Genomic DNA, 23,986 nt, shown 5'->3' with positions numbered 1-23,986 from the left:
CCACCTCTACCTTGGATGATACAAGTAGAAAAAAAATACATTTCCATCGAGGTAACATCACATATGGGTACCATTATATTCAATGACTCCATGGCGTACCATAAGATAGGTTTTGCCAAAAGTTAATTAAAATTTTAAAAGGTGCATTTGTGCTGACTGAACTGTTTAAGAAAAACCATGGTACTTCTAATAATACACTATACACCATCTTAACCAAATGGAATTGTCTCAAAAAAGAATTTACAAGGAACAAATGAGAACCAAATTCATCTAGGAGTATTATAATTATAGCTTGGTAAAAGATACATAGAAGAAAGAAATGGTACAATTAATATATGAGTGCACTCAGAAGGCTCTCTAAGGTTGTCATACTCATTATACAAGCAACTAGCAGAACCTAAAACTCAAGATTACAAGATATGGTTCATCTGAAAGCTATAAGAAACCACAGTGCGGTTCTGCAGTCTCAAGTATACCAACCTTAAGAACCATCATTCAGCTAGTTTGCCTTAACTAGACATCATCACATGATCAATGGATCGGAGCGCTTGGTTTGCAAAGAAACGAACATCCACATCAGGGTCCTCATTCAACTCCACTAGACAGGGACGAATTGTTTTCTCTACCACCTGAATTTAAAGTAACGGGATCATGTATAATTAGGTATGCAGGTCAATAGGATAAAGACTAAATGTATTAAAAGTATGATATGCATCTACTTACAGACTGATCTACAATTGGTACAAGGGATTGCAGAACCTTTGCTACATTGAACTTTATGTTGGGAACCCTATACAAATATTACAGGAATTGGTCAGGAGTCCAACACCTAAAAAATCTGAGATTATTTTACTGTTAAAAGAGTTATTACCTGTCTTTTGAAGCAGTAATCACAACTGGCAGTAGTTTTGTGCAGGTAATTTCAGAACCCATGACAGGAGCAAGTAGAGAAATTGCATGCAAAATTGTCATCCGATACAGATAGTGTGAATTATTCATCATCTCCAAAACCTGTCAGGTTCACATTTCATAACATTGAAGAGAAAATCTCAGCAAAATATGAAAATATATTTTGAAAACCTCATAGACTGCAGGGTCGCTTATAGTTGGACATTTAAATCTCATAACAAATACTTCCATTTCTGAATACTTGCAACACTTGCTCTTTCGACAGTCCTAAATACTTGCAATACTTTCTTTCTTTGGAATGAGACCATTAATTCTTGATATTTCCTCTCTCCTTTTTACCCCTCTTGCACCTATTTTTTATTATTATTTCTCTCTCGTATAAACAATAAAAAACATCATCATTAACCTCACTTGCACATTAATTTATTTATTTCCGTATAATGTCCATAAACATTCTTAAAACTACATGCAAACACAAGTGTTGCGAGTCTTCGGAAACGGAGGGAGTAGTTAGTTTTTTGTTTTTGACAAAAAAAATTCTATTTCAATTATCTTTGACAGAGACATCTCCCTAATCAAACAACTTTTTCATAATAGTATTTGTTTTTAAATATTAGTAAAAAAAATATAGTCAAAGTAGTGCAAAAGTTAAAGTATTGCAACTAAAAAAGAAACAAACACGTAGAAATAGTATAAACTTCAGAACCATTACCTGTGGAACTATATGCTGCATGGCCCACTCAGGACCAAATTCTTCTGCAAGGCGCTTCACATTATTAGCAGCGGCATCACGAATAGAGTACACCTATAATATGAGCCTTGTCCATTATCATTCAATAATTGAGAAGAAACTAAAATTATCATCACAAATAGCATTTTCAGATAACTACGATTGTGCAAAGAAATTTTTGAGACATGCAGAAGTTTTGATGATTTATCATTTTCTTGGAGTAAATGGAAGGAGACAATCTCAGTAAATACAACTAATGAATGAGATCAAAAGAAAATTAGAGACTGGATCAAGAAAGTTAGTTCTAACCTTATCCTGCAACCATTGCATGCATAGGGCACCAAGTTTATCATCAAAAAATCCAACACCCAGTTGGCTTGCAAGTAAGGGTATGTACTCTATAATTGCAAGTCGAACTCTCCAATGTCTATCCTCAGCTAGCTCCACAATGGCAGGCAATAAGGATTGAGACAATAGATCAATGCCAATAACCTACAGAATGGATTTAACAACATGATTAGAGGCAGTATGAAAACTATAGTAAGTAGAGTGAACAGAAAATGAGCAGAACTTTCGAAAAGCATATGATTCACAGATACAGACAGGGACGAAGCGGGGGACGAACAATTTCATTCACTTTTTTGTATTATTAACTATTTTGTAAAAATAGTCAAATTATCACAACCATAAAAAAAAATAGAAATGGTAAACCAAAAATATTCAAAATATACTCCCTCCGTCCCCTTAATACTTTCTGCTTTCCTTATAAAGCCGTCCCTTAATACTCGCCCCGTTTCTATAAATGGCATATTTTTACTAATACTATATCATTTCTCACTTAAAAATGGATCCACATATATTCCTTACTTCCTAAAAAAACATTAAAAAACCCCCACCCACCAGGCCACCCCTACCCCATCCCCACATTTTCCACTAACTATATTAATAAAATACTCCACTATTAACTACCACCTAATAAATTAATAAGTCAATTAAATGCTTACAACTATGTGTCGGTCAATCCGGGGTGAGTATTAAGCGACGGAGGGAGTACTTCGTAAGTAAAAATAATGAAGAAATTAAGAAATGATTTTAAGATATGTAAATTTTATAAGTATTCTTTGTGAAAGAAGTTACGAAGGAAATAAAATTTGCAAGAAAGAAGAAAAGAAGTAAAGCAAAATTGGGAGTCGAACCACTGACCTTCTAAAGAGACTCATGTTCTCAACCAATACAACAAACCTTGTTTCATTTTCTACTCTTACAAGTAATGTAGGCTATATAGAAACTTCATGATATGTGACGAGAGTCAGGGGGCCTCTTTGGGCCCATACGTAGCTTTACCCCTAGATAACGCCACAACTCCTCAAGAAGAAGAAAACTATACTTGAAGAGAAAAATTAAAATCCCAAAACAAGTCGTCTTAGTGCACAACTTATTCCAAAATCCAAAAGAACCAAAACCATCTTAAATGGAATAACTATATAAACCCACCCCCAAAAAACCTTCCATCTCCAAATAATAGCGGTAATAATAAAGGGCAAATGTGGGAAATCATGCACAAAAATTTCCAATGGGCGAAAAGTTGGTATTATGATTATTGAAGGCAGCAATTACTTGTGCATGGCTTCCTATAAATATTGTTCGAAATGGTTCTGCCTGCAATGTGCCGCATTAGCCCCCAAGGCATGTAATAAATGTGCAATTGACTCCCTTAAATACTAATTGGAGCAAATGTGGAATATTGTAATATGAAATAAAAGAAACTAAATCTAACAAAAACATTATAAAATACTATTATGTTTACATTTTTTTTACATTATTGCATACTATATATAGCGTTACATAGGGCGGAGCGGAGAGAGATAATAAATACTAACGACTTAACATGACTTCTTTTCCTCTCTCCCTCTTTTTTTTTCTATTTTCTTTGCAAACTTCTCTCGTTGTCTATTTTTCTATTTATTATTTTTCAAAACATATTTTCGTCTCTTCTTTAAACTGGCCTATCTTGTTTTCTTGTTCCATCGTTTTCGTGCCCTGTATTTACTCTCTTTAAAGTAACCTTTTATTTTTCTTACTTCACGTTCCGCATACGGTGCCTTATGACTGTTCATGTTGGCCGACCTCAATCATTTGGGACTAAGGCTTGGTGGTTGTTGTTGATGCAGCATAAACTCCTTTATGCAATTACACAACAACACTCCAAAAAGTAGGGGAAAAAATAGAACTCTTTCTTTCAAGAAGAATCTCAAAAGACATTCTTAGTGGTTAAAAGTTTGATAATGAAGCGATTGCTATGTATAGCAAAGGAAGTGGTGACAAAGGCGGCTATGAAAAATCATTGGTATGTTCTGGTAGAGGACACACTGCAGATAGATGCTGGAATGTCATTGGATAAATCCAAAATGGCACCATAAACAAGGACGCAGAGGAGGCAATTCTAAGTGGAAAATGACAGCAAGTGTGATTCACTCAGCAATAGATTGAACAAAATACTAAAGATGTTACCAACAACATCTAATCCTGTTCAAAGGGAACAAAATCTGATGATGAGATTGATAGTCACTTCCCAAAAATGGTAACTAGTTTGTCCGCCAAGACTGTAGTCTATGAGTGGATCAGTGACTCGGGAGCTAGTGATCATATGACACCTAGACTGAGCCATGATTCACTCTGTACCTGTCTCGAAGAAACTGAAAATAAACTTGCCAACAGGTGCAATAACAAGCATATCTCACATTCGCTCAGTTAATCTGTGAAACAATATAGTACTGGACAATGTCCTATGTGTTCCCAGTTTTCAACACAACCTTCTTTCAGTGAATAAGTTGATGAAAGACAACAATTGTCAGCATCCTATATCCTGATCATTGTGTAATTATTGACTGTGAATCTAAGGTGATAAAGGGCCTGGGAAAAGCCAAAGATGGCACGTATTATTTGCTCAACATTCCTCCAAATGAGGCGCAAGATCTCAGTTGAAACACTCAACAAAACACTCAGAACAAGTATAGTTTGTGCACAAGAGACTAGGCCATGCCTCTCATTCGAGACTGAGATATGTAGACTGTGAAACCATATGCTGAATCAAACACATAAGTATGCCTCATATGTCCATGGCAAAGTTCACAAAGTAAGTTGCCCTTTCAATTGAGTGATTCTCATGCTGTAGAATCATTTGTGCTTGTGCATATGGAGTTATGGACATATGGGGTCCATAAAAAGTCATAACTACAGGAAAGTGCGGATTTTTCATGACAATTGTTGATGATCACACAAGACATGCTTGGGTTTGTTTGTTGCAACTCCTTGTCAACACTGAAGACCTTTCTCAACTATGCAGAAACTCACTTTCAAAAGAAAATAAAAACTCTAAGAAAAGACAATGCCTTTGAGTTTGATAATGGTCCTTGCCAAGCTTATTTTGCAGAAAATGGAATTGTACATCAGACCTCTTATGTTAAAAGGCCACAACAGAATGCAAGAGTCATAGACATGTTTCAGGTTGGTTTGGGTTTGCAATTTTGGGGGAGATTGTGTAATGACCTAGGTCCACATAATTAATAGACTTTCGACAGAAGTCTTGCACAACAAAACTCCATTTGAGATGTTGTCTCAAACCACCTAAATATGACCATCTCAAGGTCTATGGCTGCCTAGATTTTATTACCAATCCCGACAATTACCAAGATAAGCCGACACCAAGAGGGGTTCCTTCGGTGTTCTTAGGATATCCCTCCACTCAGAAACGATACAGATTGCCTAACCTTCTCACTAAGAACTTAAGACGTAAGAATGTCATTGTGTCAAGAGATGTTGTGTTTCATGAGCATTTGTTCCCCTTCAACAACAACAGTGATTCCTCCTATACGACTTCTATGCCTACGGAGATGTCTAGTCCCTCAACTCTTGGTGTTGACTCATTTGAGATGACTTCCTATAAAACTCTGCAGGTGCTAGACTACGTGTTGAGGAGGAACAACAACAGGTACAGATAGAGATACATAGATAAATTCAACTGAACATGTACCTGTAAGACAGTCTACTAGACTGAGAAAAGTAGAAAACCACCTAGCTGGGCAAAGACTATGACATGCCTACTCTTCCCATTTCCAACCTAGCCTTTACTTTGGCTGAATCAGAGTTTCATGCCTTTGCAGCAACAATTGTGTACTCTACAGATCCAGTTACCATCAATCAAGTTACCTTCAATCAAGCAGTCTCTCATGTTCATTGGGTGGATGCAATGAACAAGGAACTGGATGCACTAGAGCTGAATAACACTTCGATAATCACTAAGTTGCCATTTGGAAGAAAAAAAAAAAGGCAACTGGTTGTAAATGGATATTAAAAACAAAATACAAATGAAATGGGTGCATTGACAGATATAAAGCAAGAATTGTAATCCTAGGTTACAGGCAAATCTTTGGAGAAGACTAGCATGCTACATTTGCTCCTGTAGCACAAATGGCAACCGTTAGAACTCTATTGGCTGTAGCTGCAATGTTCAACTGAGAAACTTGTGAAATGGATGTCACCAATGCCTTTCTCCGTGGTGACTTGGAAGAAACAGTCTACATGAGCATGCCTAAAGGCTACACAAAAATGGGAAGTAGAATTGTAGTGAGCCAGGGGGAGTTGTAGAAACAAACTACTGCTAGAGCTGTGGTTTGCAAACTGCAAAAGTCCTTGTATGGACTGAAACAAGCACCTAGACAGTGGTTCTCAAAACTGTCAACAACACTTCAAGGCTTCGGGTTTGTTCAATCCAAAGCAGATTACAGTATGTTCTCAAAAGGAACAGACACAAACCTTACAATTGTCTTAATATATGTTGATGATTTGCTCATTACAGGAAATTGTAAGGATGACATTGCAAGTCTCAAATCCATACTATCAAAATACTTCCACATGAAAGATTTGGGTCCAGTTTCCTACTTTCTAGGCCTTGAAGTGGTCTGTTGATGGCTTCTTTGTGTAACAAAGGAAGTACTTATATGATCTGTTGAAGCAATTTGGAATGCTAGATCTCTCAAATTGCGACTTGACAGTCACACAAAACTAACTCCAGATAAGGGAGATATCTTACCTGATTCTCATGGGAAAATTGATCTATATCACTGTAACAAGGCCTGATATAGCCTTTACAGTTCAGATTTTAACTCAATTCATGCGAAAACCTACAATTGTGCATATGCATTCTGTGACAGTGACTGGGCTAGTTGTACTACCACTAAAAGGTCTACAACTCGCTATTGTGTGTTCCTAGGCAAGTCTCATGTCTCATGGACGGCAAAGAAACAATCAGTTGTAGCAAGATCAACTGCAGAAGCAGAATACAGGGCTATGACTGTCTGTGAAGTCACTTGGTTAAATGGTCTTCTGAAGGAGATGGTATTGCACTCACTTACACTTACTGTCCTAAAATCCGGTGCTGCGTGAAAGAACCAAACATATAGAGATTGCCTGTCACTATGTCATAGATATGGTCAAAGAACGCAAACTAATTCCTAATCATGTTCCTAGCTCTGAAAAGGAGATTGATATCTTCACAAAACTTATATCAGTCTCACAACATCAACTACTTCTTTCCAAGCTTGGAGTTACAGCAAGCCTTCACTCAGCTTGAGGGGGAGTAACGAGGAAATTCAAGCAAGCATCAACAAGCAACATTAGCAAATAAAACCTCTAGGGACTTTTTTGGTAGTTACCTTTTTCTGCCATGATCTAATTGGGATCATGTGCTGATAAGACAGCTGTCACAATCATGCCTTGATGACATGTTAAGGTTGGTGACATTCTCATCCTAGTACGTCCACCGTTTCTTTTTAGTTGCCACACTTTGCATTTCACGTTTGTCAATGGATAACTTGAATAACTAATATCTTTAATAAGTAAAAATTATAAAAAATATATATTCGGAAAATATACATTAAGACGAATCTAACAAGATCCCACATGAATACGTTTTTCTTTAAATATAGATGAAAAATAAACAAAGTAGAGTATGTGAATAGTGCAAAAACAAAGTGTTGTAAGTAAAAAGAGACGGAGGAAGTACACAATAGGTTGCATGACGGCTCCCTATTCAAGTTAATAAGAACAGCCGCCACTCTCTTTCTCTCTATTTTATCTTTACATTTCAGTCTTGAGGCAATAAATAGGGACAGAGAGAGCAACGGGTGGTTTTCCGGTCAATTTTCCTAAAAATAAACTAGCTCTTGAGCCCGTTCCAAGAACGGGCAATTAGTGGTTATTGAACTGTCTTTTAAAATTCTAATTTTTGGAGGGCTTGTATTTGAGTAGAAATACATGATTTACTAGAGGTGAGAAATTTGAAGGTTAAAAGAATATATAAAATTAAATTATAGATGAATTAATAATAGTGTTAAAGAAAGAGATGAAGTGGAAAAGATTGAATAATGTTATATGAATTAAAATTGAATGGAGAAGATGAAGTGAAAGAGGTGCTAGAGTTGTAAAATATAAACATGAGAAACAATTGAAAAAATAAATGATGGATGAAAAAAAGGGATGCCACATGTCAAAGGATGAATGAGAAAAGGGGATACCACATGTCATCTAAACATCTATGGTTTTGCTTTTTAAATACTAGGTATAGATTTGTACCCTATTCACCTTTTTGAAAATACTACCCTATACACTTTCCTTTTTGAAAAAGTTATGTTTAGTTGACACACTTCTTTTTTGGGTAAGTTTTGTGAAGTAAAATTCCTATTTTACCCTTACATAGGTATGTGGGTATGTGGGTCCATGGTTAGTGTGTTAGTGGGTAGGGATATTGTTGTCTATTACCTTCCTTTGTCACCTTTTCTTAAGATGTGATAAAGCGTGTCGACTAAAAATAATGGAGGAAGTATATTGCAAGCATGTAAGGCCCTTGAGCAAGCACAGGCTCCGCCCGCCGGATACGTAAGCCATGACATGCCTTATTCTGGCCCTTGCCATGGTGCACAGAGAATGGACCGTGCTAGGCCTGCTGGTAAAGCACCAGGACAACCCATCACCAATTCTACATTTGCAAGTTTGCAACACTTACAATCTAGAGACTGTATAAACATAAACATAAGAGGATGCGAGGGAAGGAACAAAGAAAAACACACTATTAAACAGACCTGATTTACTTGATCTAGCTTGCTGATAATATTAAGGCGGACATCTGGAAATTCATCCTTTAAGAGGGAAAGAAAGATTGGAAGAAGTTGTTCAATTGTAGAATCCTGCATTTAGGACCAAACAAATCCAAATCAGAACGTGGTAAAAGTAAGTAGCACTCAGGTGAAGAATAATAAAGTAAAATTTCCTAATTCATAGATGTAGAAATTCATAACGGAAAGCTAAGCAATAAAAGAGACAAAATTGCAGTGCATATAGAGTACTAAAAATATACGGAGTAACTGAAAGTATTAAAATGAAACAAAGGAGCACACTCCTGAAGTCTGCCATCATTACTGAAGGAAATGAATAGTAAGCAGATTAATGCCCTTCTATAGCATATACAATTCATCACAAGTTAACACTATTAATATTTTTTACCTTTCCTAAAACAGGAGCCATTCCCATGATCACAGATGCCAAAGCAGAGCGAACATGCTGAGAAGAATCGGATGACAAGTCCTGTACAATATCACAATAAGAAATTGAGAATTCATACCTACTGTAATAAAAATGTTCACAAATTACCAAAATCTACAGACAATATAGTTAAATAAGTTAAATAAACACACCTTAACACAAGGCAGAATGTGTTGGATTGCCAGCTCAGGACTCAAAATCCGACAAAACTTAGTTACTTTTCCAGCAGCTGCAATACGTACTTCAGCTTCATTATCTCGAAGTAGTCGCACATATGCAGGAACTAGATCCGTCCTAAGACAAAAGACAAGTAAAAAGGCTAAATTAAGAATTATCCTCTAGATAACAGAAATTTGTTAATTTAACCTATGGGGAGTCCAAGATCAACATATTATAGATTAAATAAATAGATATACACAAGGAAATAGAAAACCCATTGTTTATCAACACATAATGTTCAAACCAAATAAAATATTAATATAACTCAAGAGTTGTAGACAAAGGCGAAGCAGATGACTCCCCGAAAACACAAGTCCCTTGTATCCCATTAAACACCCAAGACCAAGGCAGAAGTACCCAAGCACCAAATATGATAACTCTTGAAACTTTAACAAGCTATTCTCATGCCTAAGAATCTAAGATAACCAATACAAAACCTGCTATGGAGAAATGATGACAATGACCAACAGTCACGTATTCGCTAAGATTTCTCCCTTTTCTAAAAAGGCATACTTTTCACAAGTTCGAGATACTTAAAGCTCCTTCGTCATTCTAATTTTGAAGAATTTTGCTCCTTCATCCTCGAAGAAGCATCTATATATCCACCATATGCCATTACGCCCTCTAAGTTCTAATTGAAAGTCTAAATTATTCTTATTTTTTAGCTTTAAGCCTCCTGAGCCATTACCGAATCAGCTAACAAAAGTTTTCCATTTTGGAGATAGTAGAAAATGTTCACAAAAGTGGAGTTGCCAATAAAATACCTCCCAGCCAAAACATAAAACGGGAACCAGCATTGTATAAGACAAAGAAATGCAAAAAGATGAAGTTAACTAGCATACAACCCATGTCCAATGTGTCCTAGCACCGCTTCCGAGTGATAGTCCATCTTCAAGCAATACCCTAAGACATCTTCAAGCAATACCCTAAGACATACTTTTATCTGTTCAAATAGCCAAACTATTTTTATGTTGTATTAATTATTCTTTTTGGGCATTACGTTTTATTATTAATCACTAGAAACATCAATCTTTTATTACTTAATACTTCCCAACTATACTTGTCAACAATACATGCCATTAAAGGCATTAACTAAAAACTCTCTAAATATGTGCATAAACTTACAAAAAAGCATCCAAATGAGTCTGTCAGGGACTCAGGTCCTGTAAAATAGAGTTCCGTGCAGATCAGATTTCGGGTCGCTTTAGGTTCAAATCAAATTTCATTTTTTCAAATTGTGGGTCGAGAATTTGGTTTTAAGACCTTGGAGTTTTTGGCAGGCTATGACTTGGTTCTTGGGTCATGCAAATTTTTGTTAGACTTGGCAGGCTATGACTTGGTTCTTGGGTCATGCAAATTTAAGGTCAATAATCTTTGAACTGGAGGGAATAACAATAAGTACCAACAAGACGTTGAAGTCACAATTAAGATGGGAAAAATGCTACTTAAATCAAAAATACCAAGACATAGAGAATTCTCCTGCAGGTTTTATTTAAGGCTTTGTTTGGTTCAACTGAATTTTGCTGAAACTAACTTATCCAAGTTTATCTGAACTTATATGATCCGAGCTTATCTAGTCTTATTTGAACTTATTTTCGTCGAAAAGAGTGTGCTAAATTGTCTGAAAACAAACTTATTAGCTGAACTTATCTAAACTGAACTTTAAGGAACTTATAGGAACTAATTTTTGCTGAAGTTAAAATAAGTTGAAACAAACGAACCCTAATTGTTACACTTTGACTAGCACATAGTTTTAGGAGGATTTGAGTTGACTTTGTTAAAATAATATGCAAGTGGGGTAAGTAGTTAATTCTTTGATGTATAAAATTAATAGTGGATTATTGTTTTATTGTAAGAAAAGATGGTGCAAGGATGTGTGGAGTGGATGTGAGAGATATAAATATTAATATAATTGAGAGTGGGGATATGAGGGGAGAGATATAATTAATAGTGGAGTAAGTTTCCAAATATGGAAGTGTAACACTTAAATAAAAGCGGTTGATTTAGGCCAAGGTAACACTTACAGAAAATGGAATAAGAGGAGTAAGAGATTAAAGATCCCAAATAAAGAAGCCAGCTCACTCAAAATGTTAGGCCAGGGTAACACTTAAAGAAAACGGAATAAAAGGAGTAAGAGATTAAAGATCCCAAATAAAGAAGCCAGCTCACTCAAAATGGTCCCAGAAGTTTAAAAAGAGCTCTCAGTCCAAAAGATGGGCAACATGAAACGGCTTCTCATGGAAGATCTGATAGTGCCAGATCTGTCCAGATATACCACACAAACACCAGAAAAGTTTTACAATGCAACTTCCTCTATACTGCACCTGAATTTAATTGGAAGTTTCTGAATTTAATTTTCCCCCAAACAATCTTCATAATTGCTGAGCGTCACATGATGAATTCAACAGTAGATAAGTCTTGTTAACACAACAAAAACATAAAGACATATTTAGTTGGGCCTAATGCCTTTCAGAAAAATAGAAAATAATTGGTATGATTCATATCAAAGGCATATTCCTAGTGAAGGCAGTACTAGTAAAGATATAAACTTCAAACACAGCATGGGGCAGGAATAAAATAAAGAAGGATACAAACTCCCCAGAGATCGATCCTGCAACCTTTCATTAACCCAAGAAAAGCACTAAAGTGCAGGGGTCAAAACCAGAAAGTCCGAAACAAACAATACAAATTTCTTTCAATTCTACTACATATAAGATAAGCCTTCATTTGAAAGTGAAGATTCCAAGAAAAGCAATAAAGAGCAGCTGAGATCCAATAATCACCTGGTGGGCTCAGGGCCAACAGCTTCACAAAGTTCATACAGTTGATTGGCAACCATGTACCGCACACGCCAAGACTTATCCTGCACCAATACCAAAAGGCAGAAAAAGTTGAACTTTAAAAAAAAAAACTAAAGTTTCCAAAAGTTCTTCCCACACAGAATCCATACACACCATAGTGACCATACAGAAAGCTTTTGAAAAGCAAGAAAATTTTCATGACATGAAGGAGGGGAAATACCTGACATTTAATGCAGCATTACATCCTGCAACAATTCTAATAAAAGTCTAGAATAACACAGTAACTGTATATGAAATCTTTACATCCTTCTCCTTCAAATAACAATTATAGGACTAAAAAAAATGAAAATGTGCTCTAACCATTTTAATAGAAGTCTAGAATAAAACAGTAACTGTATATGAAATTTTTACATCCTTCTCCTTCTAACAACAACCATAGGAATAAGAGAAAATAAATACTTGCACAAGCTAGCAGCTTTTAAACTACAAGCACAGCAAGAAAAAAAAGCTCCAGAACCACGGAAGTATGTAGATCAACATCAGCTGCCAATTATTCAAGAAAAACGATGACTTTAGACAAGCACTAAATGAAAATCTCCCATCTCACCAATATTCCAATGCATATTATGTAATAATTAAAAGATTAGCCATACAATAACAAGTTTACACATCACATGATTATGTGTCTGTGATAGAAGAGTATAATAAGTTCATACAATATACATATAGCATAAGAAATTAAGAACCAACAAACTCCAAAACAAACAACAGCATTAATGGGGAAAAGAAACTCAAGATACTCCAAAGCACAGTTTTCAAACTCCCCCGGCCATTTCGATAGCATGCATATGTCTTTCATCTCACTATGAACCGAAAAACTATAGAAGGAAATTGGAGCTCAGAAGAGTGTATCGTATTATTTTAACCTGAATGTACAATTTTACAAAAAAATAAACAGATTTTACATGAAAAAAGAACAATTGTTTTAATTAAAAAGTTAAGCAAATTCCATAAAACTTCTGAAATAATTTGTTGTCATTCCATATCAAAGGTTAATGAATAATAATAAGTTCCACTGCATCTTCTCCAAAAAGGTAATAATGGGTAGCAGAAGCAACAACTCAGTGAAAGTAATAGCCACATACCACAATTAAGACCGTGATTAACTCACAGTTGAATAAATTTGCTACTGGGATGATGGAAAGGATATAGAACAATAAACTAATTGAAAGAAAAGTACCTGAGAAAAATTAACAATAACTGGAAGTATATGTGCAACACAGTCCTGCGGCTCCAACAACTTTCCAAGTGCAGCACAGCCCTCGACAGCTAATAAGCGTACAGAATCCTGATCTAGAGTCGAAAAAGTTTCAAATGATCACTACCATCAAGAACTTTTTTTAAAATGTTGTAAAATATGGAAAGGGGAATAAAAGGATTTGCATAAGACAAAAGAAGATAAAATTTTCTGCCCGGATCAAAAGGTTGTTGAATTTAATCTCATAGCCTCAACCCTAACACTTTTCTCCCTCTATAAAAACAAGATAAGGGTTGTGTTCAAAAAGGCGCATGTAATGTAAATTGGCTTTACTTCTATATTGGATAAGCTTGCAGTGAAAAAACATTTTCCTTCGACTTCTCAAATACAACTAACAGATTCACTGCTAACAAATTTCTAAAAGAAAAACCCCTCCATCCGTTCAGAGAATTATAGAAGATGGATTTATATTTCTAAATGTGTTATATTATAGAGGTTCATCCCATGCTTGGATTCGGTCTTGACATTATCCTCATCTTCTGAAACAATCAAGTGTTCCCTTCATATAGGAAGTTCCTCAAATCATCACCAACTCTTGCTCCTGCACTTCCTCCCTCCCTGTCACAATTACTACATTTTTCTAAACAGAAACTTTTATCATCATTGAATGATTGACAATTCAATTTTGGATCATAAGAAAATACCGAGCTATCAACTCCAATGAACTACGTTTTGTTCAGTGCTTTTGTTCTTTTCACAATTGGGTTCTGTTCACTGTTCAGTATTAATGGCACGTACATGCATAAAAAATTCGTGTCAAGGCACAACCAAAGGATATAATTGTATAATATAGGTTCAAATTTTACACCTAAACTTTTGTTTACCAAAAAAACATCAGTTTCTTATTATTTGGTTCCCCCCACCAGCGTACCCCCCAAAAGGAAAACAAAATCTGCGTCCTACTGACCAAATTTATTCCTAGCATTTAGCAAATCAAGGAAAGCTAGCTATACCACCTAATCATATAAAAAAGTTTCACCTTAATGATCTTCTAATCAATGCCTATGAACTACCATGGTTTCACACCTATCTTTTGTTATCTACATACTACTAAAAACTTATTCAGCTTTAATAGCTTCACAAACTGAGCCATCAGGTCCCACCAACTTTATGCCCAAACTAGCAAGTCATGCCATATTACACTTCAGCTACAGTCTCCAATAGAAAAAAAAAATAGGATGAGAGGAAACAGTTCAAGACAAGTAATCAGTTCATTATGTGTAAATCGACAGATTGTACTACTCTTAGACATTTTAAATGAATTTCAAATATGTCAGGACAAATGGTTAACTTCCATAAGTCTTCAGTTCCTTTTCAAAATTTGTGGCCAACACCATTTGGCTAGGTACTTCAAATCACTCCAAAATCTTTCCTTGGGCATTAATTAGGAGTATTTTTTAACTCTAAGACCTTCACTAAACAGAACATTCAGCATTTTATAACAAATGCGGAACAAAAAATGAATAGTTGGTCTTCATACTGGGTCTCAAAGCTGGAAAAACAGTTTTGATACAAAGTCATTTGGAGGCTCTTCCTTTACAATGACGACTTATCTTTGAAAGATCATCTCTAATTCCCTAGATCAAACAATCTTCAGAAAAGAAAGGTATACCTTTTATTTTTTGGGATAAAATTTGTCAACCCAGGAGTCAAAGTGGTCACGGTTTACGTAAACCGATGCGGTAAATTTCGCGTTTTTGGCAGATCTAGGATGAAAAGATATATCTGATCATTCAAACTTATGTGTTCAAAAAATCCACGACAAATAATACATAAACATTCGTGTTTTGAATGTAAGCCTCAAACTAAAGATTCATGGATATGGAAAAAGATCTTACAAATTTCAACCCCTGTTTCTTAAAGGCATGCGATCTGAAATAGGAATCGTTTTGGCTAGACAATTGGTATCTTTCCACTAATTTAGTCTCGTTATTAAATTTAGATACCTCTGATGGCGGTCGATCATTACTCCGACTCACAGGGAACGAACATGGCCTTTCAATGGTGGTTCTTCCCTTCAGTAGTTCATGTTATCAAAGGTATTCTCTTACCTGTTACTTATTAACTTATTTGCTAGATGAACCATGCTGGGGATTTTCTAGTAATGAGGAATTTACTGTTAATCTGTCACCCGGCTAGCTCATAACGAGATTTCTCCTATACAATGGGAATACTAATGGATCTGGAAACTAGATATTTCTCCAAAGTTTTTTATGGCAACATCTGCATAATGATCTTCTTACAGGGAACAAATTAATTTACCGTAACATTGATATTCCCGGTTGTTTCCCTTTTTGTGCCACTCATAATGAAATCCAAGATCACTTGTTTTTAAATTGCCTTGTCACTAAACACTTTTGGAACTCTGCTTTAACGATTCTTGGCCTTGGTACTCAACTTGGAGCAAAATTATTTTTTTTTTGCTCCGTAGTATACGAAAAATATGTTGGCTTACCAATTATAAAATTTATAACTTCTTTATGGAGCATCTGGAAAACAAGAAATGCAACTATTTTAAACACACTTCAACTCAACTACAAGAAATGCAACTATTTTAAACACACTTCAACTCAACTTTGATGGCTTAGTGAGGGTGGTTATTAGGGATCATTTAGGAAATAATGTCGCTAGTTGCTCCTACAATCTAGGAGACACGCCCCCTTTACGTACAGAAGTTACTGCCCTCCGCAAACGGGTTACTATTGGCAATTGAAAATAATATTAGGCATATTTTCATTGAAGGAGATAATTTACTAATTATTTAGATTTTGCGGCAATGTGTAACTTGCCCGTGGAAAATTAAGTTGTTTATGGACGACATCAAACAACTGCTTACACATATTGACACTCATACTCCGCTCCATGTATATCAGGAAGGAGCAACGCGCTATGTTTGGAGCCATTGGTAACCACATTCAGACCTACAGAGATATAGTTCCTCTTATTGATATTTAAATTTCTTACTTTATTTCCTTAGATAAGTTAGGATATAGTTGAGAGAAGGTTGCCCTAACTTTGTCACTTTTCTTTTATAAAAGAAAATATCAGTTCAGTATGCGACAAAAAGTTCCTCTCATTACAAAATCAAAGTGAATTCAGACAGAAGATCATTTTCTCAAGATGATAAAAGAAAAAAGGACCAGAGAAGTGGAAGAGCAGGTGAGCATCACTAACCATCTTGTGTCAGATCCTCGAACATTGCCATAACATCAGTCTTCAGATGAGTAGGTTCAACAGTTGCAGCAAATTTCCCCAGATTTGTGGCAGCAGATCTTCTCACCATTGGCATGTCATCTTGACACAACTGGTTGTATATCGATCTTAGCTCCGTCTTCAACATATCCGGGGCACTTGAATAAGCAATATGAAAAAGTCCACAAGAAGATACTCGAGCTGTAAACCATTCTCCTGCTGCCAGTCTCTGTAAGGTTGAAACCCTTTGTAAGATTTCAAAGCATAACTACAGCACATGGCCATGCATTACTGCCAAAGGTAACACGATTGACCAATAAGGAAATAATCTGTGTATAACAAGATATATTCCAAAACATTGGTCGAGATGCACTTTTTATGGAGTATTAGTTTTCAAAGTACTTAAGTGTATTAGATTCAGACGGCACATTCTGTGGGATCAATTGAATCACTCCTATTAAGTAAAAAGTTGGGCATTAACAGGGTGCATTCTAGAATCTAGACTAATAATCATTGGATAGTTATAGCAATGAGAATATGAGATATTATCTTGCACCAGCAAAACTGAAGAAGTAACGACTAACTAGCACAGCACCAAGTTCAACATTAAAAACGCTCCAATCATGTACATATCTAATCCAATCCCAACAATAGTTTTCAAGAGCTTCAGTCTAACAATGAAAGAGTTCTATAACAAATAACCTCAATTTCTAATCATGTACATGTCTAATCCAATTCCAATCCCAACAATAGTTTTAAGAGCTTCATTCTATGAAAGAATTCTATTTCAAATAACCTCGATATCCAAAGAAAAACAGAAGCCAGCGGCAATAACCAAATATGCAACAATAGAATAGACAAGGAAAACATACCTTCACTAAAGGAATGAAATAATCAGTCAAATCAGTTTCCCTCATCTGGGATCCAATTCTACACAACGACTCAGCAGCTTTGTCCCTCACACAAGTCTCCTCCACGGTGCAAAGTGTTTCAAGGGGTGGAAGCAACACATGGGCATGTTCGACACCCCCAACATAGGGTACAAAAACACCCAATTCCTCGGCCATTGCAAGAAGAACCTCATCATCATCATCATTGTTCTCACTCAAGAACGGAATCAACTCTTTCCGGGTTCGTTCCTCCCCGAGTGCACGAGCAATTGTAGACAGCCTCCGGATTGAATTCAGCCGTAGCTGTATATCATCATTTTTCAACTCGTCTATCAAAACCGCAATTGGGTACAATGGCTCATCCATTGTAGAAATTCACCTGTAATAAATCAAAATAAAAAAACATCATTCAACAACTTCACAAAGACTTGATGAAATCAAATCCAGCAATTTCCCCCAAATTCTATAACCCAGAAAGGGAAAACAAGGCTGAGATTAAATCTTTCGACTCATGAAGGTTTAAATTTTCGACTCCTGCTAAAGGTTTGAGCTTCAAAAAATTAAAATAGGCAAATGGGATCCAAAGAAAACCCTACAATTCAACTTTACCACCCTCGAAAGGCGTGCTGACTCAACAAAATTGAGGAGAATTGCATGCAATTAAAGATAGAGAACAATGGAAGAAGCTCAAAACCATAAAAATCTGAGCTAACATTTCCAAGCCAACATACCTATGAATCGGAATATCGACGACAGAAATAAATTTGGGAAGGGTTTCAAATCTCAATTTATTTCCTAATTTCTCAAAAGAAAATGTGAAAGTTTTTTTTAACAAAAATAAATAAAATGTACTGTACTTGTTATAAAAGGATTAGGAGGAGAGAGAAAGAGGTAAAACCGTTTGGAAAGGGTTCTTCCCGCCGGGCTGATCCGAAGGCGCGATCTTGAAGTTGCGCTCCCCAACTTCAGAGTTTAGTGATCGAGGGGAAGTGGAGAACCGAATCACTAATCACGAAAGTCTTTATATATGCCACATAGAACTCTCCCACCTCAAGTCTAGAGAATAAATTTTATTATCATCTTAATTAATTATTAACTGTTATTTATCCATGTACTAGATTAGGTCCCGTGCACGCACTGAATTTCTAAAACTATTTAACCATTTTTTTATAGTATATTTGACTGAAATATTTCTCTCCCATACGTTACTGCATAATTAATAAATCTTGAACATTACTTATTTAACCATCTTGCAATTTCAGTCTGATTACATATTACATATTTTATATGCTAATTAGACCAAAATATTCGATATATTAATTCGCTAATTTGACCAAAATATTAAGTAAACATATTTTCCATTATTAACATATTGATTTGACTAAATTATTGCCAAAATAAACCAAGTATCTATTATTTCCATAAACATATATATTCTTTTTGCTATACATAAATAGTTGATAAAAATGATAGAAAATTAAAAATATAAATAAAGTAAAGATATTTTTAGGAAATTTTTTAGAGGGAAAATTTTGCATCAGGAAGTGACATGTGCCATTCCTGATGACTGTTTTAGTATAAAGTAATAGATATAACTATATAAATTAACATTAAGTCTCAAACAACTAAATCGTTATGCTACGAACTCGTTCGATATTACTGCCAGTTTTCAGTTTTTTGAATTTCAAAAGTTATATGATTTAGATTAAAACATGAACCAAAAAATAGTCATATCTATAGTAATTGGGTTGTTTTGAAAACTGACAACAAAAATCTGAAAACTACTTTTGTGGTTTTCATATTTTGATTTTTAGTTTTGTAAAAAATAGAAAACTGGAAACAAAAAATGATGTCCAACGGGCCCTTGGCTTTTATTTCTTATGGATTGTATTGGAATAAAACGACAATTAAAGTATTAAGAAAGCGATAGAATTAAACATGTTATCATAAGTCTCATAAGCATCAACTATAGAAATGTGTTGCATGTATCTAATTTGGTGTTTATTTGAAGCACTTAGTTCCGTAAGAAAATAATTAAATGAATTGTAAGATGATCTAATTGAAATATTACTTGGCATAATAAATGATGTAATGTACATATGTAGTTGATGAATTTAATGAATCTTTCCACTTCTATGGAAATACATGTATTTTGGTCAAAATATTTAGCTGAAGAAGAATCTCAAATTTTAATTATTTAAAGTAATAAGCAGAGCATCGCTCGGGCCACACACTAGTTGTATGATTGACCTCTGATCGCAAGTTATAGACTTAAAGAACCTAATTGATATTTATGGAACTTGATTGGAATTTATTGATCTAATTATAATTTTTCTGAACTTATTTATTGAGTTGAAACTTTTTTTTAATGAACAGAATGCATCGGTAATCTATATTACATAAGTCAACTCTATAACCGCGTGCGTGTTGATTGCTAATATTTTTTTAAAGGAACTGTGGGTATGTTTTGTAAGAAAAGCATTTAAATAGTTAAAGGGCATTTATTAAGTGTAGAAACCAAGGTATGCCTACATGGTCCTAGAAGAGTCCATTTCAGGAAAAAAAAAAACATGATAAACTAGCATTTTAGAAATTAATCACGCTTATAATAGTTAATATATACGAAGTATGTAACACCCCGACAATTCCCTTTTTCTAAAATAACCCTTTCTATAAATATTACTATAGAGAATTATCAAAGTATTATCGCCCGTGTGAAAACGTAACGGCTTATTCAGAATTTTGCAGCGGAAAAAATAAAACTAACTTTAGGTTTATAAATAATCGATTACAGATTTAATCCCAAAAACCAAGCAACGAAAATAAAGAAATGTAAATAGTACGACAAGTTTAAAGTCCAATTTAACAAACCCAAATCACTTAGCAAAACAAAATAAATACAAGCTCTCTAATCCCGATCACAATGATGCATCATTTTCAAACCTGTAGATGGACAACGCTTATTGATCCTTAGAGATTGCTCACCAAAATGGGTCATCACATGATCAATAAGGCATAGCCATGATCAACACACACAAACAAAGCACGTAATCAGCAAAGCTGAGTACTACATACTAAATCAATAGTAATCCCAACATGATTCTATAAAACGAACAGTCCTAACATGATACTAACAAAACATAAGTGAGGACGACCCAACCATATTAACTTGAAAACCACATTTGACTAGACTAGACCTTTGTATTAATAACATTATTTTAATTGAAATAGTCAATGGACCGAGTTGTCCAACCCAAAAGTCTTCACTAAGGAAGACGAGGTACGGGCGCGACTCCGTAACCTCAGTGACCTGCGATATCGAGGAACTTTTTAAATAAAATAGAACACGGTGATCAATCCGGTCCCAGAAAAGGCCATGGGCTACCACCATGAACCCCAACTCCTGTTTGTCCGTCACTTCAGACGTGCACAGTCTAAAGCTATTGCTATTCAGTTTCACTTTACATGATTTACCAATTAATACTTTGTTATGACTCGATAATCACATAAATCATAAACTCAACAAGTATTCACAACTGTTTTTATCTTGGAATTAGGTAAGCGATCACAAAGTTATCAATCAAGAACCCATTACAATTAATTCAACCTTTCCTTTACCAATGGTTAACCACCTCTATATAGGTGTAAAGGATCAACTTACGAAACAAGGTCCTCAACCCTCATAAAGTAGTGAAATGCTTAAAAAGGGAACAACGATCAATCGATCTAAACCAATATATATGAAATAATATAATGTTCCCAACCAACATGTTTGCATCAATCATCCATACTAACATGTTATAATTCTCATAATAAAATCCATGTTCAACACGTTCATCCAACTGAAGGAAATAATGCCCTTGGTCCAAGTATGCATTCTATGTTAAGTCTAATATGTGCGGTTCAGTATTAATTAACAAGTTAATAATTCAGTGAGATCAAGTGAGCTGAATGCCTAGCTAGAGGCCGCTTCAATTCAAGTGGAATTAATGATATTAATCCACAGCTTACTCTTGACTGAACCCGTAGGGTCACACAAATAGTACGTAAACGGATCAAGTATTTAATGGCATTAAATACTCCATCTATGGATATTCGGAATCGACGGATCTTGGTTTCAGTGGGAGCTGAGATCGTCACAGGCAAGAAATGAATACTCCGGAAAGGATGATATTGCCGGAAACGGAAATATGGATCGTATCGGAAATGTAAATATTATCCAAGTCGTAGATGTTGCCGGAAACGGAAACATGGCACGTATCGGAAAATATTATCGGAAATGGAAATATTGCCGGAATCGGAAATATTGCCGGAAACGGAAATATTGTCAAAATCGGAAATATTATCGGAATCGGAAAATAATTCCGGAAACGGAAATATTAAATATTTGTTCGAAACGGAAATTAATTCCAGAATTGGAAATATTAAATATTGTTCGTATCGGAAATGAATTCCGGAACCGGGAATTTAATCGGAAGCGTATCGTACGAATAAGCATCGGACGAGGCCTGCCGGACGAGGGCCCAGCACGGAGCCAGGCCATCGCCCAGCTAGCCACACGCATCCAACAACACGCCAATGCCTCGACCAGGCCCAGCGCAAGGCCAGTCCCAGCCAAGGCTGGCGCGCGCGCACAAATGGGTTGCGGGCAGTGGGCCTGTGCGCCGTGCGCACAGCGTGGGCCGCAAGGCTTGCGCATGGGCGTGCGATGCTCGTGCGGTGCGTGTGTACGTGCTATACGAATCCTAAAGCTATCGGGATTCGTGCATAGATTAAATCCTAATCCTAAAAGATTAAATTAATTATTTAGAGTTCTAATAGGATTCTAATTAATTAATTAGTATTCAAACAGGATTCGAAATCCTTTCCAAGGTTCTATAAATATATGCCTAGGGTCATAAATTTATATACAAGTTTTCAAGTATTCAAAGCTAGGATTTTTAAGCAGAAAAATCAGCCATAACTCTTGCCCATTTAGCCGAAAATAAGTAGTACCTTAAGGGCGATTCTAGTTGGTCAATCTTAAGGCGGATCCGGACGTGCTGTGGACTATCTACGGAGGGACGACACTTGGAGTCCTAAAGACTTGTTCTTGTTCGGTTCGGGCGCAGCTAGGGAAGGCACGCAACAAAGAGTATGCATCTAAACTGTGCTAAATGATTATGTGTAAATAATATGTTTTCCTGGCTTTATGGTTTTTCCGCATGATTTATGAATTGTGATATGTATCATAACCTAACAGTGGTATCACGAGCCTCTTATTATTTTCATAATCTAAATTGCATGAACATGGTTAAATATTACAAATTTGCAAGAATTAAAAGGGGTGATTAATTTTCATAATTGTTAATTAATTGCAAATTGCGTTTATTTAATTATACGTACGCAGTTTTTCGGCAGTTTCTTAGTTACTCATCCAAATCGAGTGATTTTTGTGTAAATTCCGCATGTAAAAGGCATTCTAAAATTTTGACAAAAACAATTTTTTTCGGCCGAACCCAGAATTCTCAAATTCGAAGCCTAACTATGACTTTTCGGAGGTTTTAGTTTTTCGAATGCAAAATTTCGTAAATTTAAGATGTTAAATTAAATATTTGCGATTCTTGTTGATAAATCTTGAATTTTTGATTGACCTACTGTATATGTTTAACAAGTTTGAATGCCTAACCTTGTTAATTATGCAATCTAATTTGTAATTATGATTAATTTGTTGAAAATTGGAATAATTTAGAATTAATTTGATTTTCATAATTAATTATAATTTAATTAGATACCTATGATTAAAAACCACCATAAAAATTGTAAATTAAATTTTAAATTTTTATGACCTAGACTTGAATCCATGTTAATCGGAAATCAATTGAATAATAAATTTTCGATTTTTCGCCCTAAAATTATGAAATTAATATTATTTATTAATTTGTCATTAATTTTGAATATAAATTTTAAATTTTTATGCGATTCGCTCATATAACTTGCACGCACAAAGCAATGGACGCTACGTGTTACCCTTAAGGGGTGTTGTATAGTGCGGGCATGTGACGACGAGCAAGGGAGCTCGTCGCCCATGCGGTACGAATGCAATGAGCAAGGCCATGGTGCACGAGCACAAGGCAGCAGCCCTGCCTTGTGTCGTGGGCTGTGTGCAATGGGCGAATGGGCGAGGGCGAGAGCAAGGCACAGCAGTCGCGTGTGGGCAACAAGCATGCTGCGCCACAGCGCGCACTGCCTCGCGCAAGCATGCGGAGCCTCGCGCGCAGCGAGCGCAAGCTCGCGTGCCACGAGCGCTACGCACAGCGTCGATGGCTCGCGCGCAGCGAGCGCCAGC

At 35.7% G+C, this 23,986-nt stretch overlaps 1 protein-coding gene across 3 annotated transcripts; it reads right to left on the bottom strand.

The window, feature by feature from the left end:
- Positions 1 to 209: 209 nt before the first annotated feature.
- On the bottom strand, positions 210 to 18,698 carry LOC110794224 (serine/threonine-protein phosphatase 2A 65 kDa regulatory subunit A beta isoform). 3 transcript variants are annotated; one of them, XM_021999175.2, is made up of 13 exons: positions 18,557 to 18,698; positions 17,641 to 18,037; positions 16,751 to 16,997; positions 13,499 to 13,611; positions 12,241 to 12,320; positions 9,391 to 9,532; positions 9,200 to 9,280; positions 8,779 to 8,883; positions 1,949 to 2,131; positions 1,622 to 1,714; positions 872 to 1,011; positions 724 to 790; positions 210 to 629 (listed from the first exon to the last, which is right to left on the bottom strand). In XM_021999175.2, the coding sequence occupies exons 2-13, from the start codon at positions 18,022 to 18,024 to the stop codon at positions 510 to 512; spliced, it is 1,755 nt and encodes a 584-aa protein (XP_021854867.1). In that variant the 5' UTR covers positions 18,025 to 18,037; positions 18,557 to 18,698; the 3' UTR covers positions 210 to 509. The 3 variants fall into 3 exon arrangements, with proteins under 3 accessions (XP_021854867.1, XP_021854868.1, XP_056696589.1); XM_021999176.2 differs by lacking the exon at positions 18,557 to 18,698 and adding an exon at positions 18,390 to 18,540; XM_056840611.1 differs by lacking the exon at positions 18,557 to 18,698 and adding an exon at positions 18,255 to 18,385.
- Between the last annotated feature and the right edge of the window lie 5,288 nt (positions 18,699 to 23,986).

Source organism: Spinacia oleracea, chromosome 3 (assembly GCF_020520425.1).
Source record: "Spinacia oleracea cultivar Varoflay chromosome 3, BTI_SOV_V1, whole genome shotgun sequence".
Lineage (NCBI taxonomy): Eukaryota > Viridiplantae > Streptophyta > Magnoliopsida > Caryophyllales > Amaranthaceae > Spinacia > Spinacia oleracea.
This window is presented reverse-complemented; position numbering and strand designations above follow the sequence as displayed.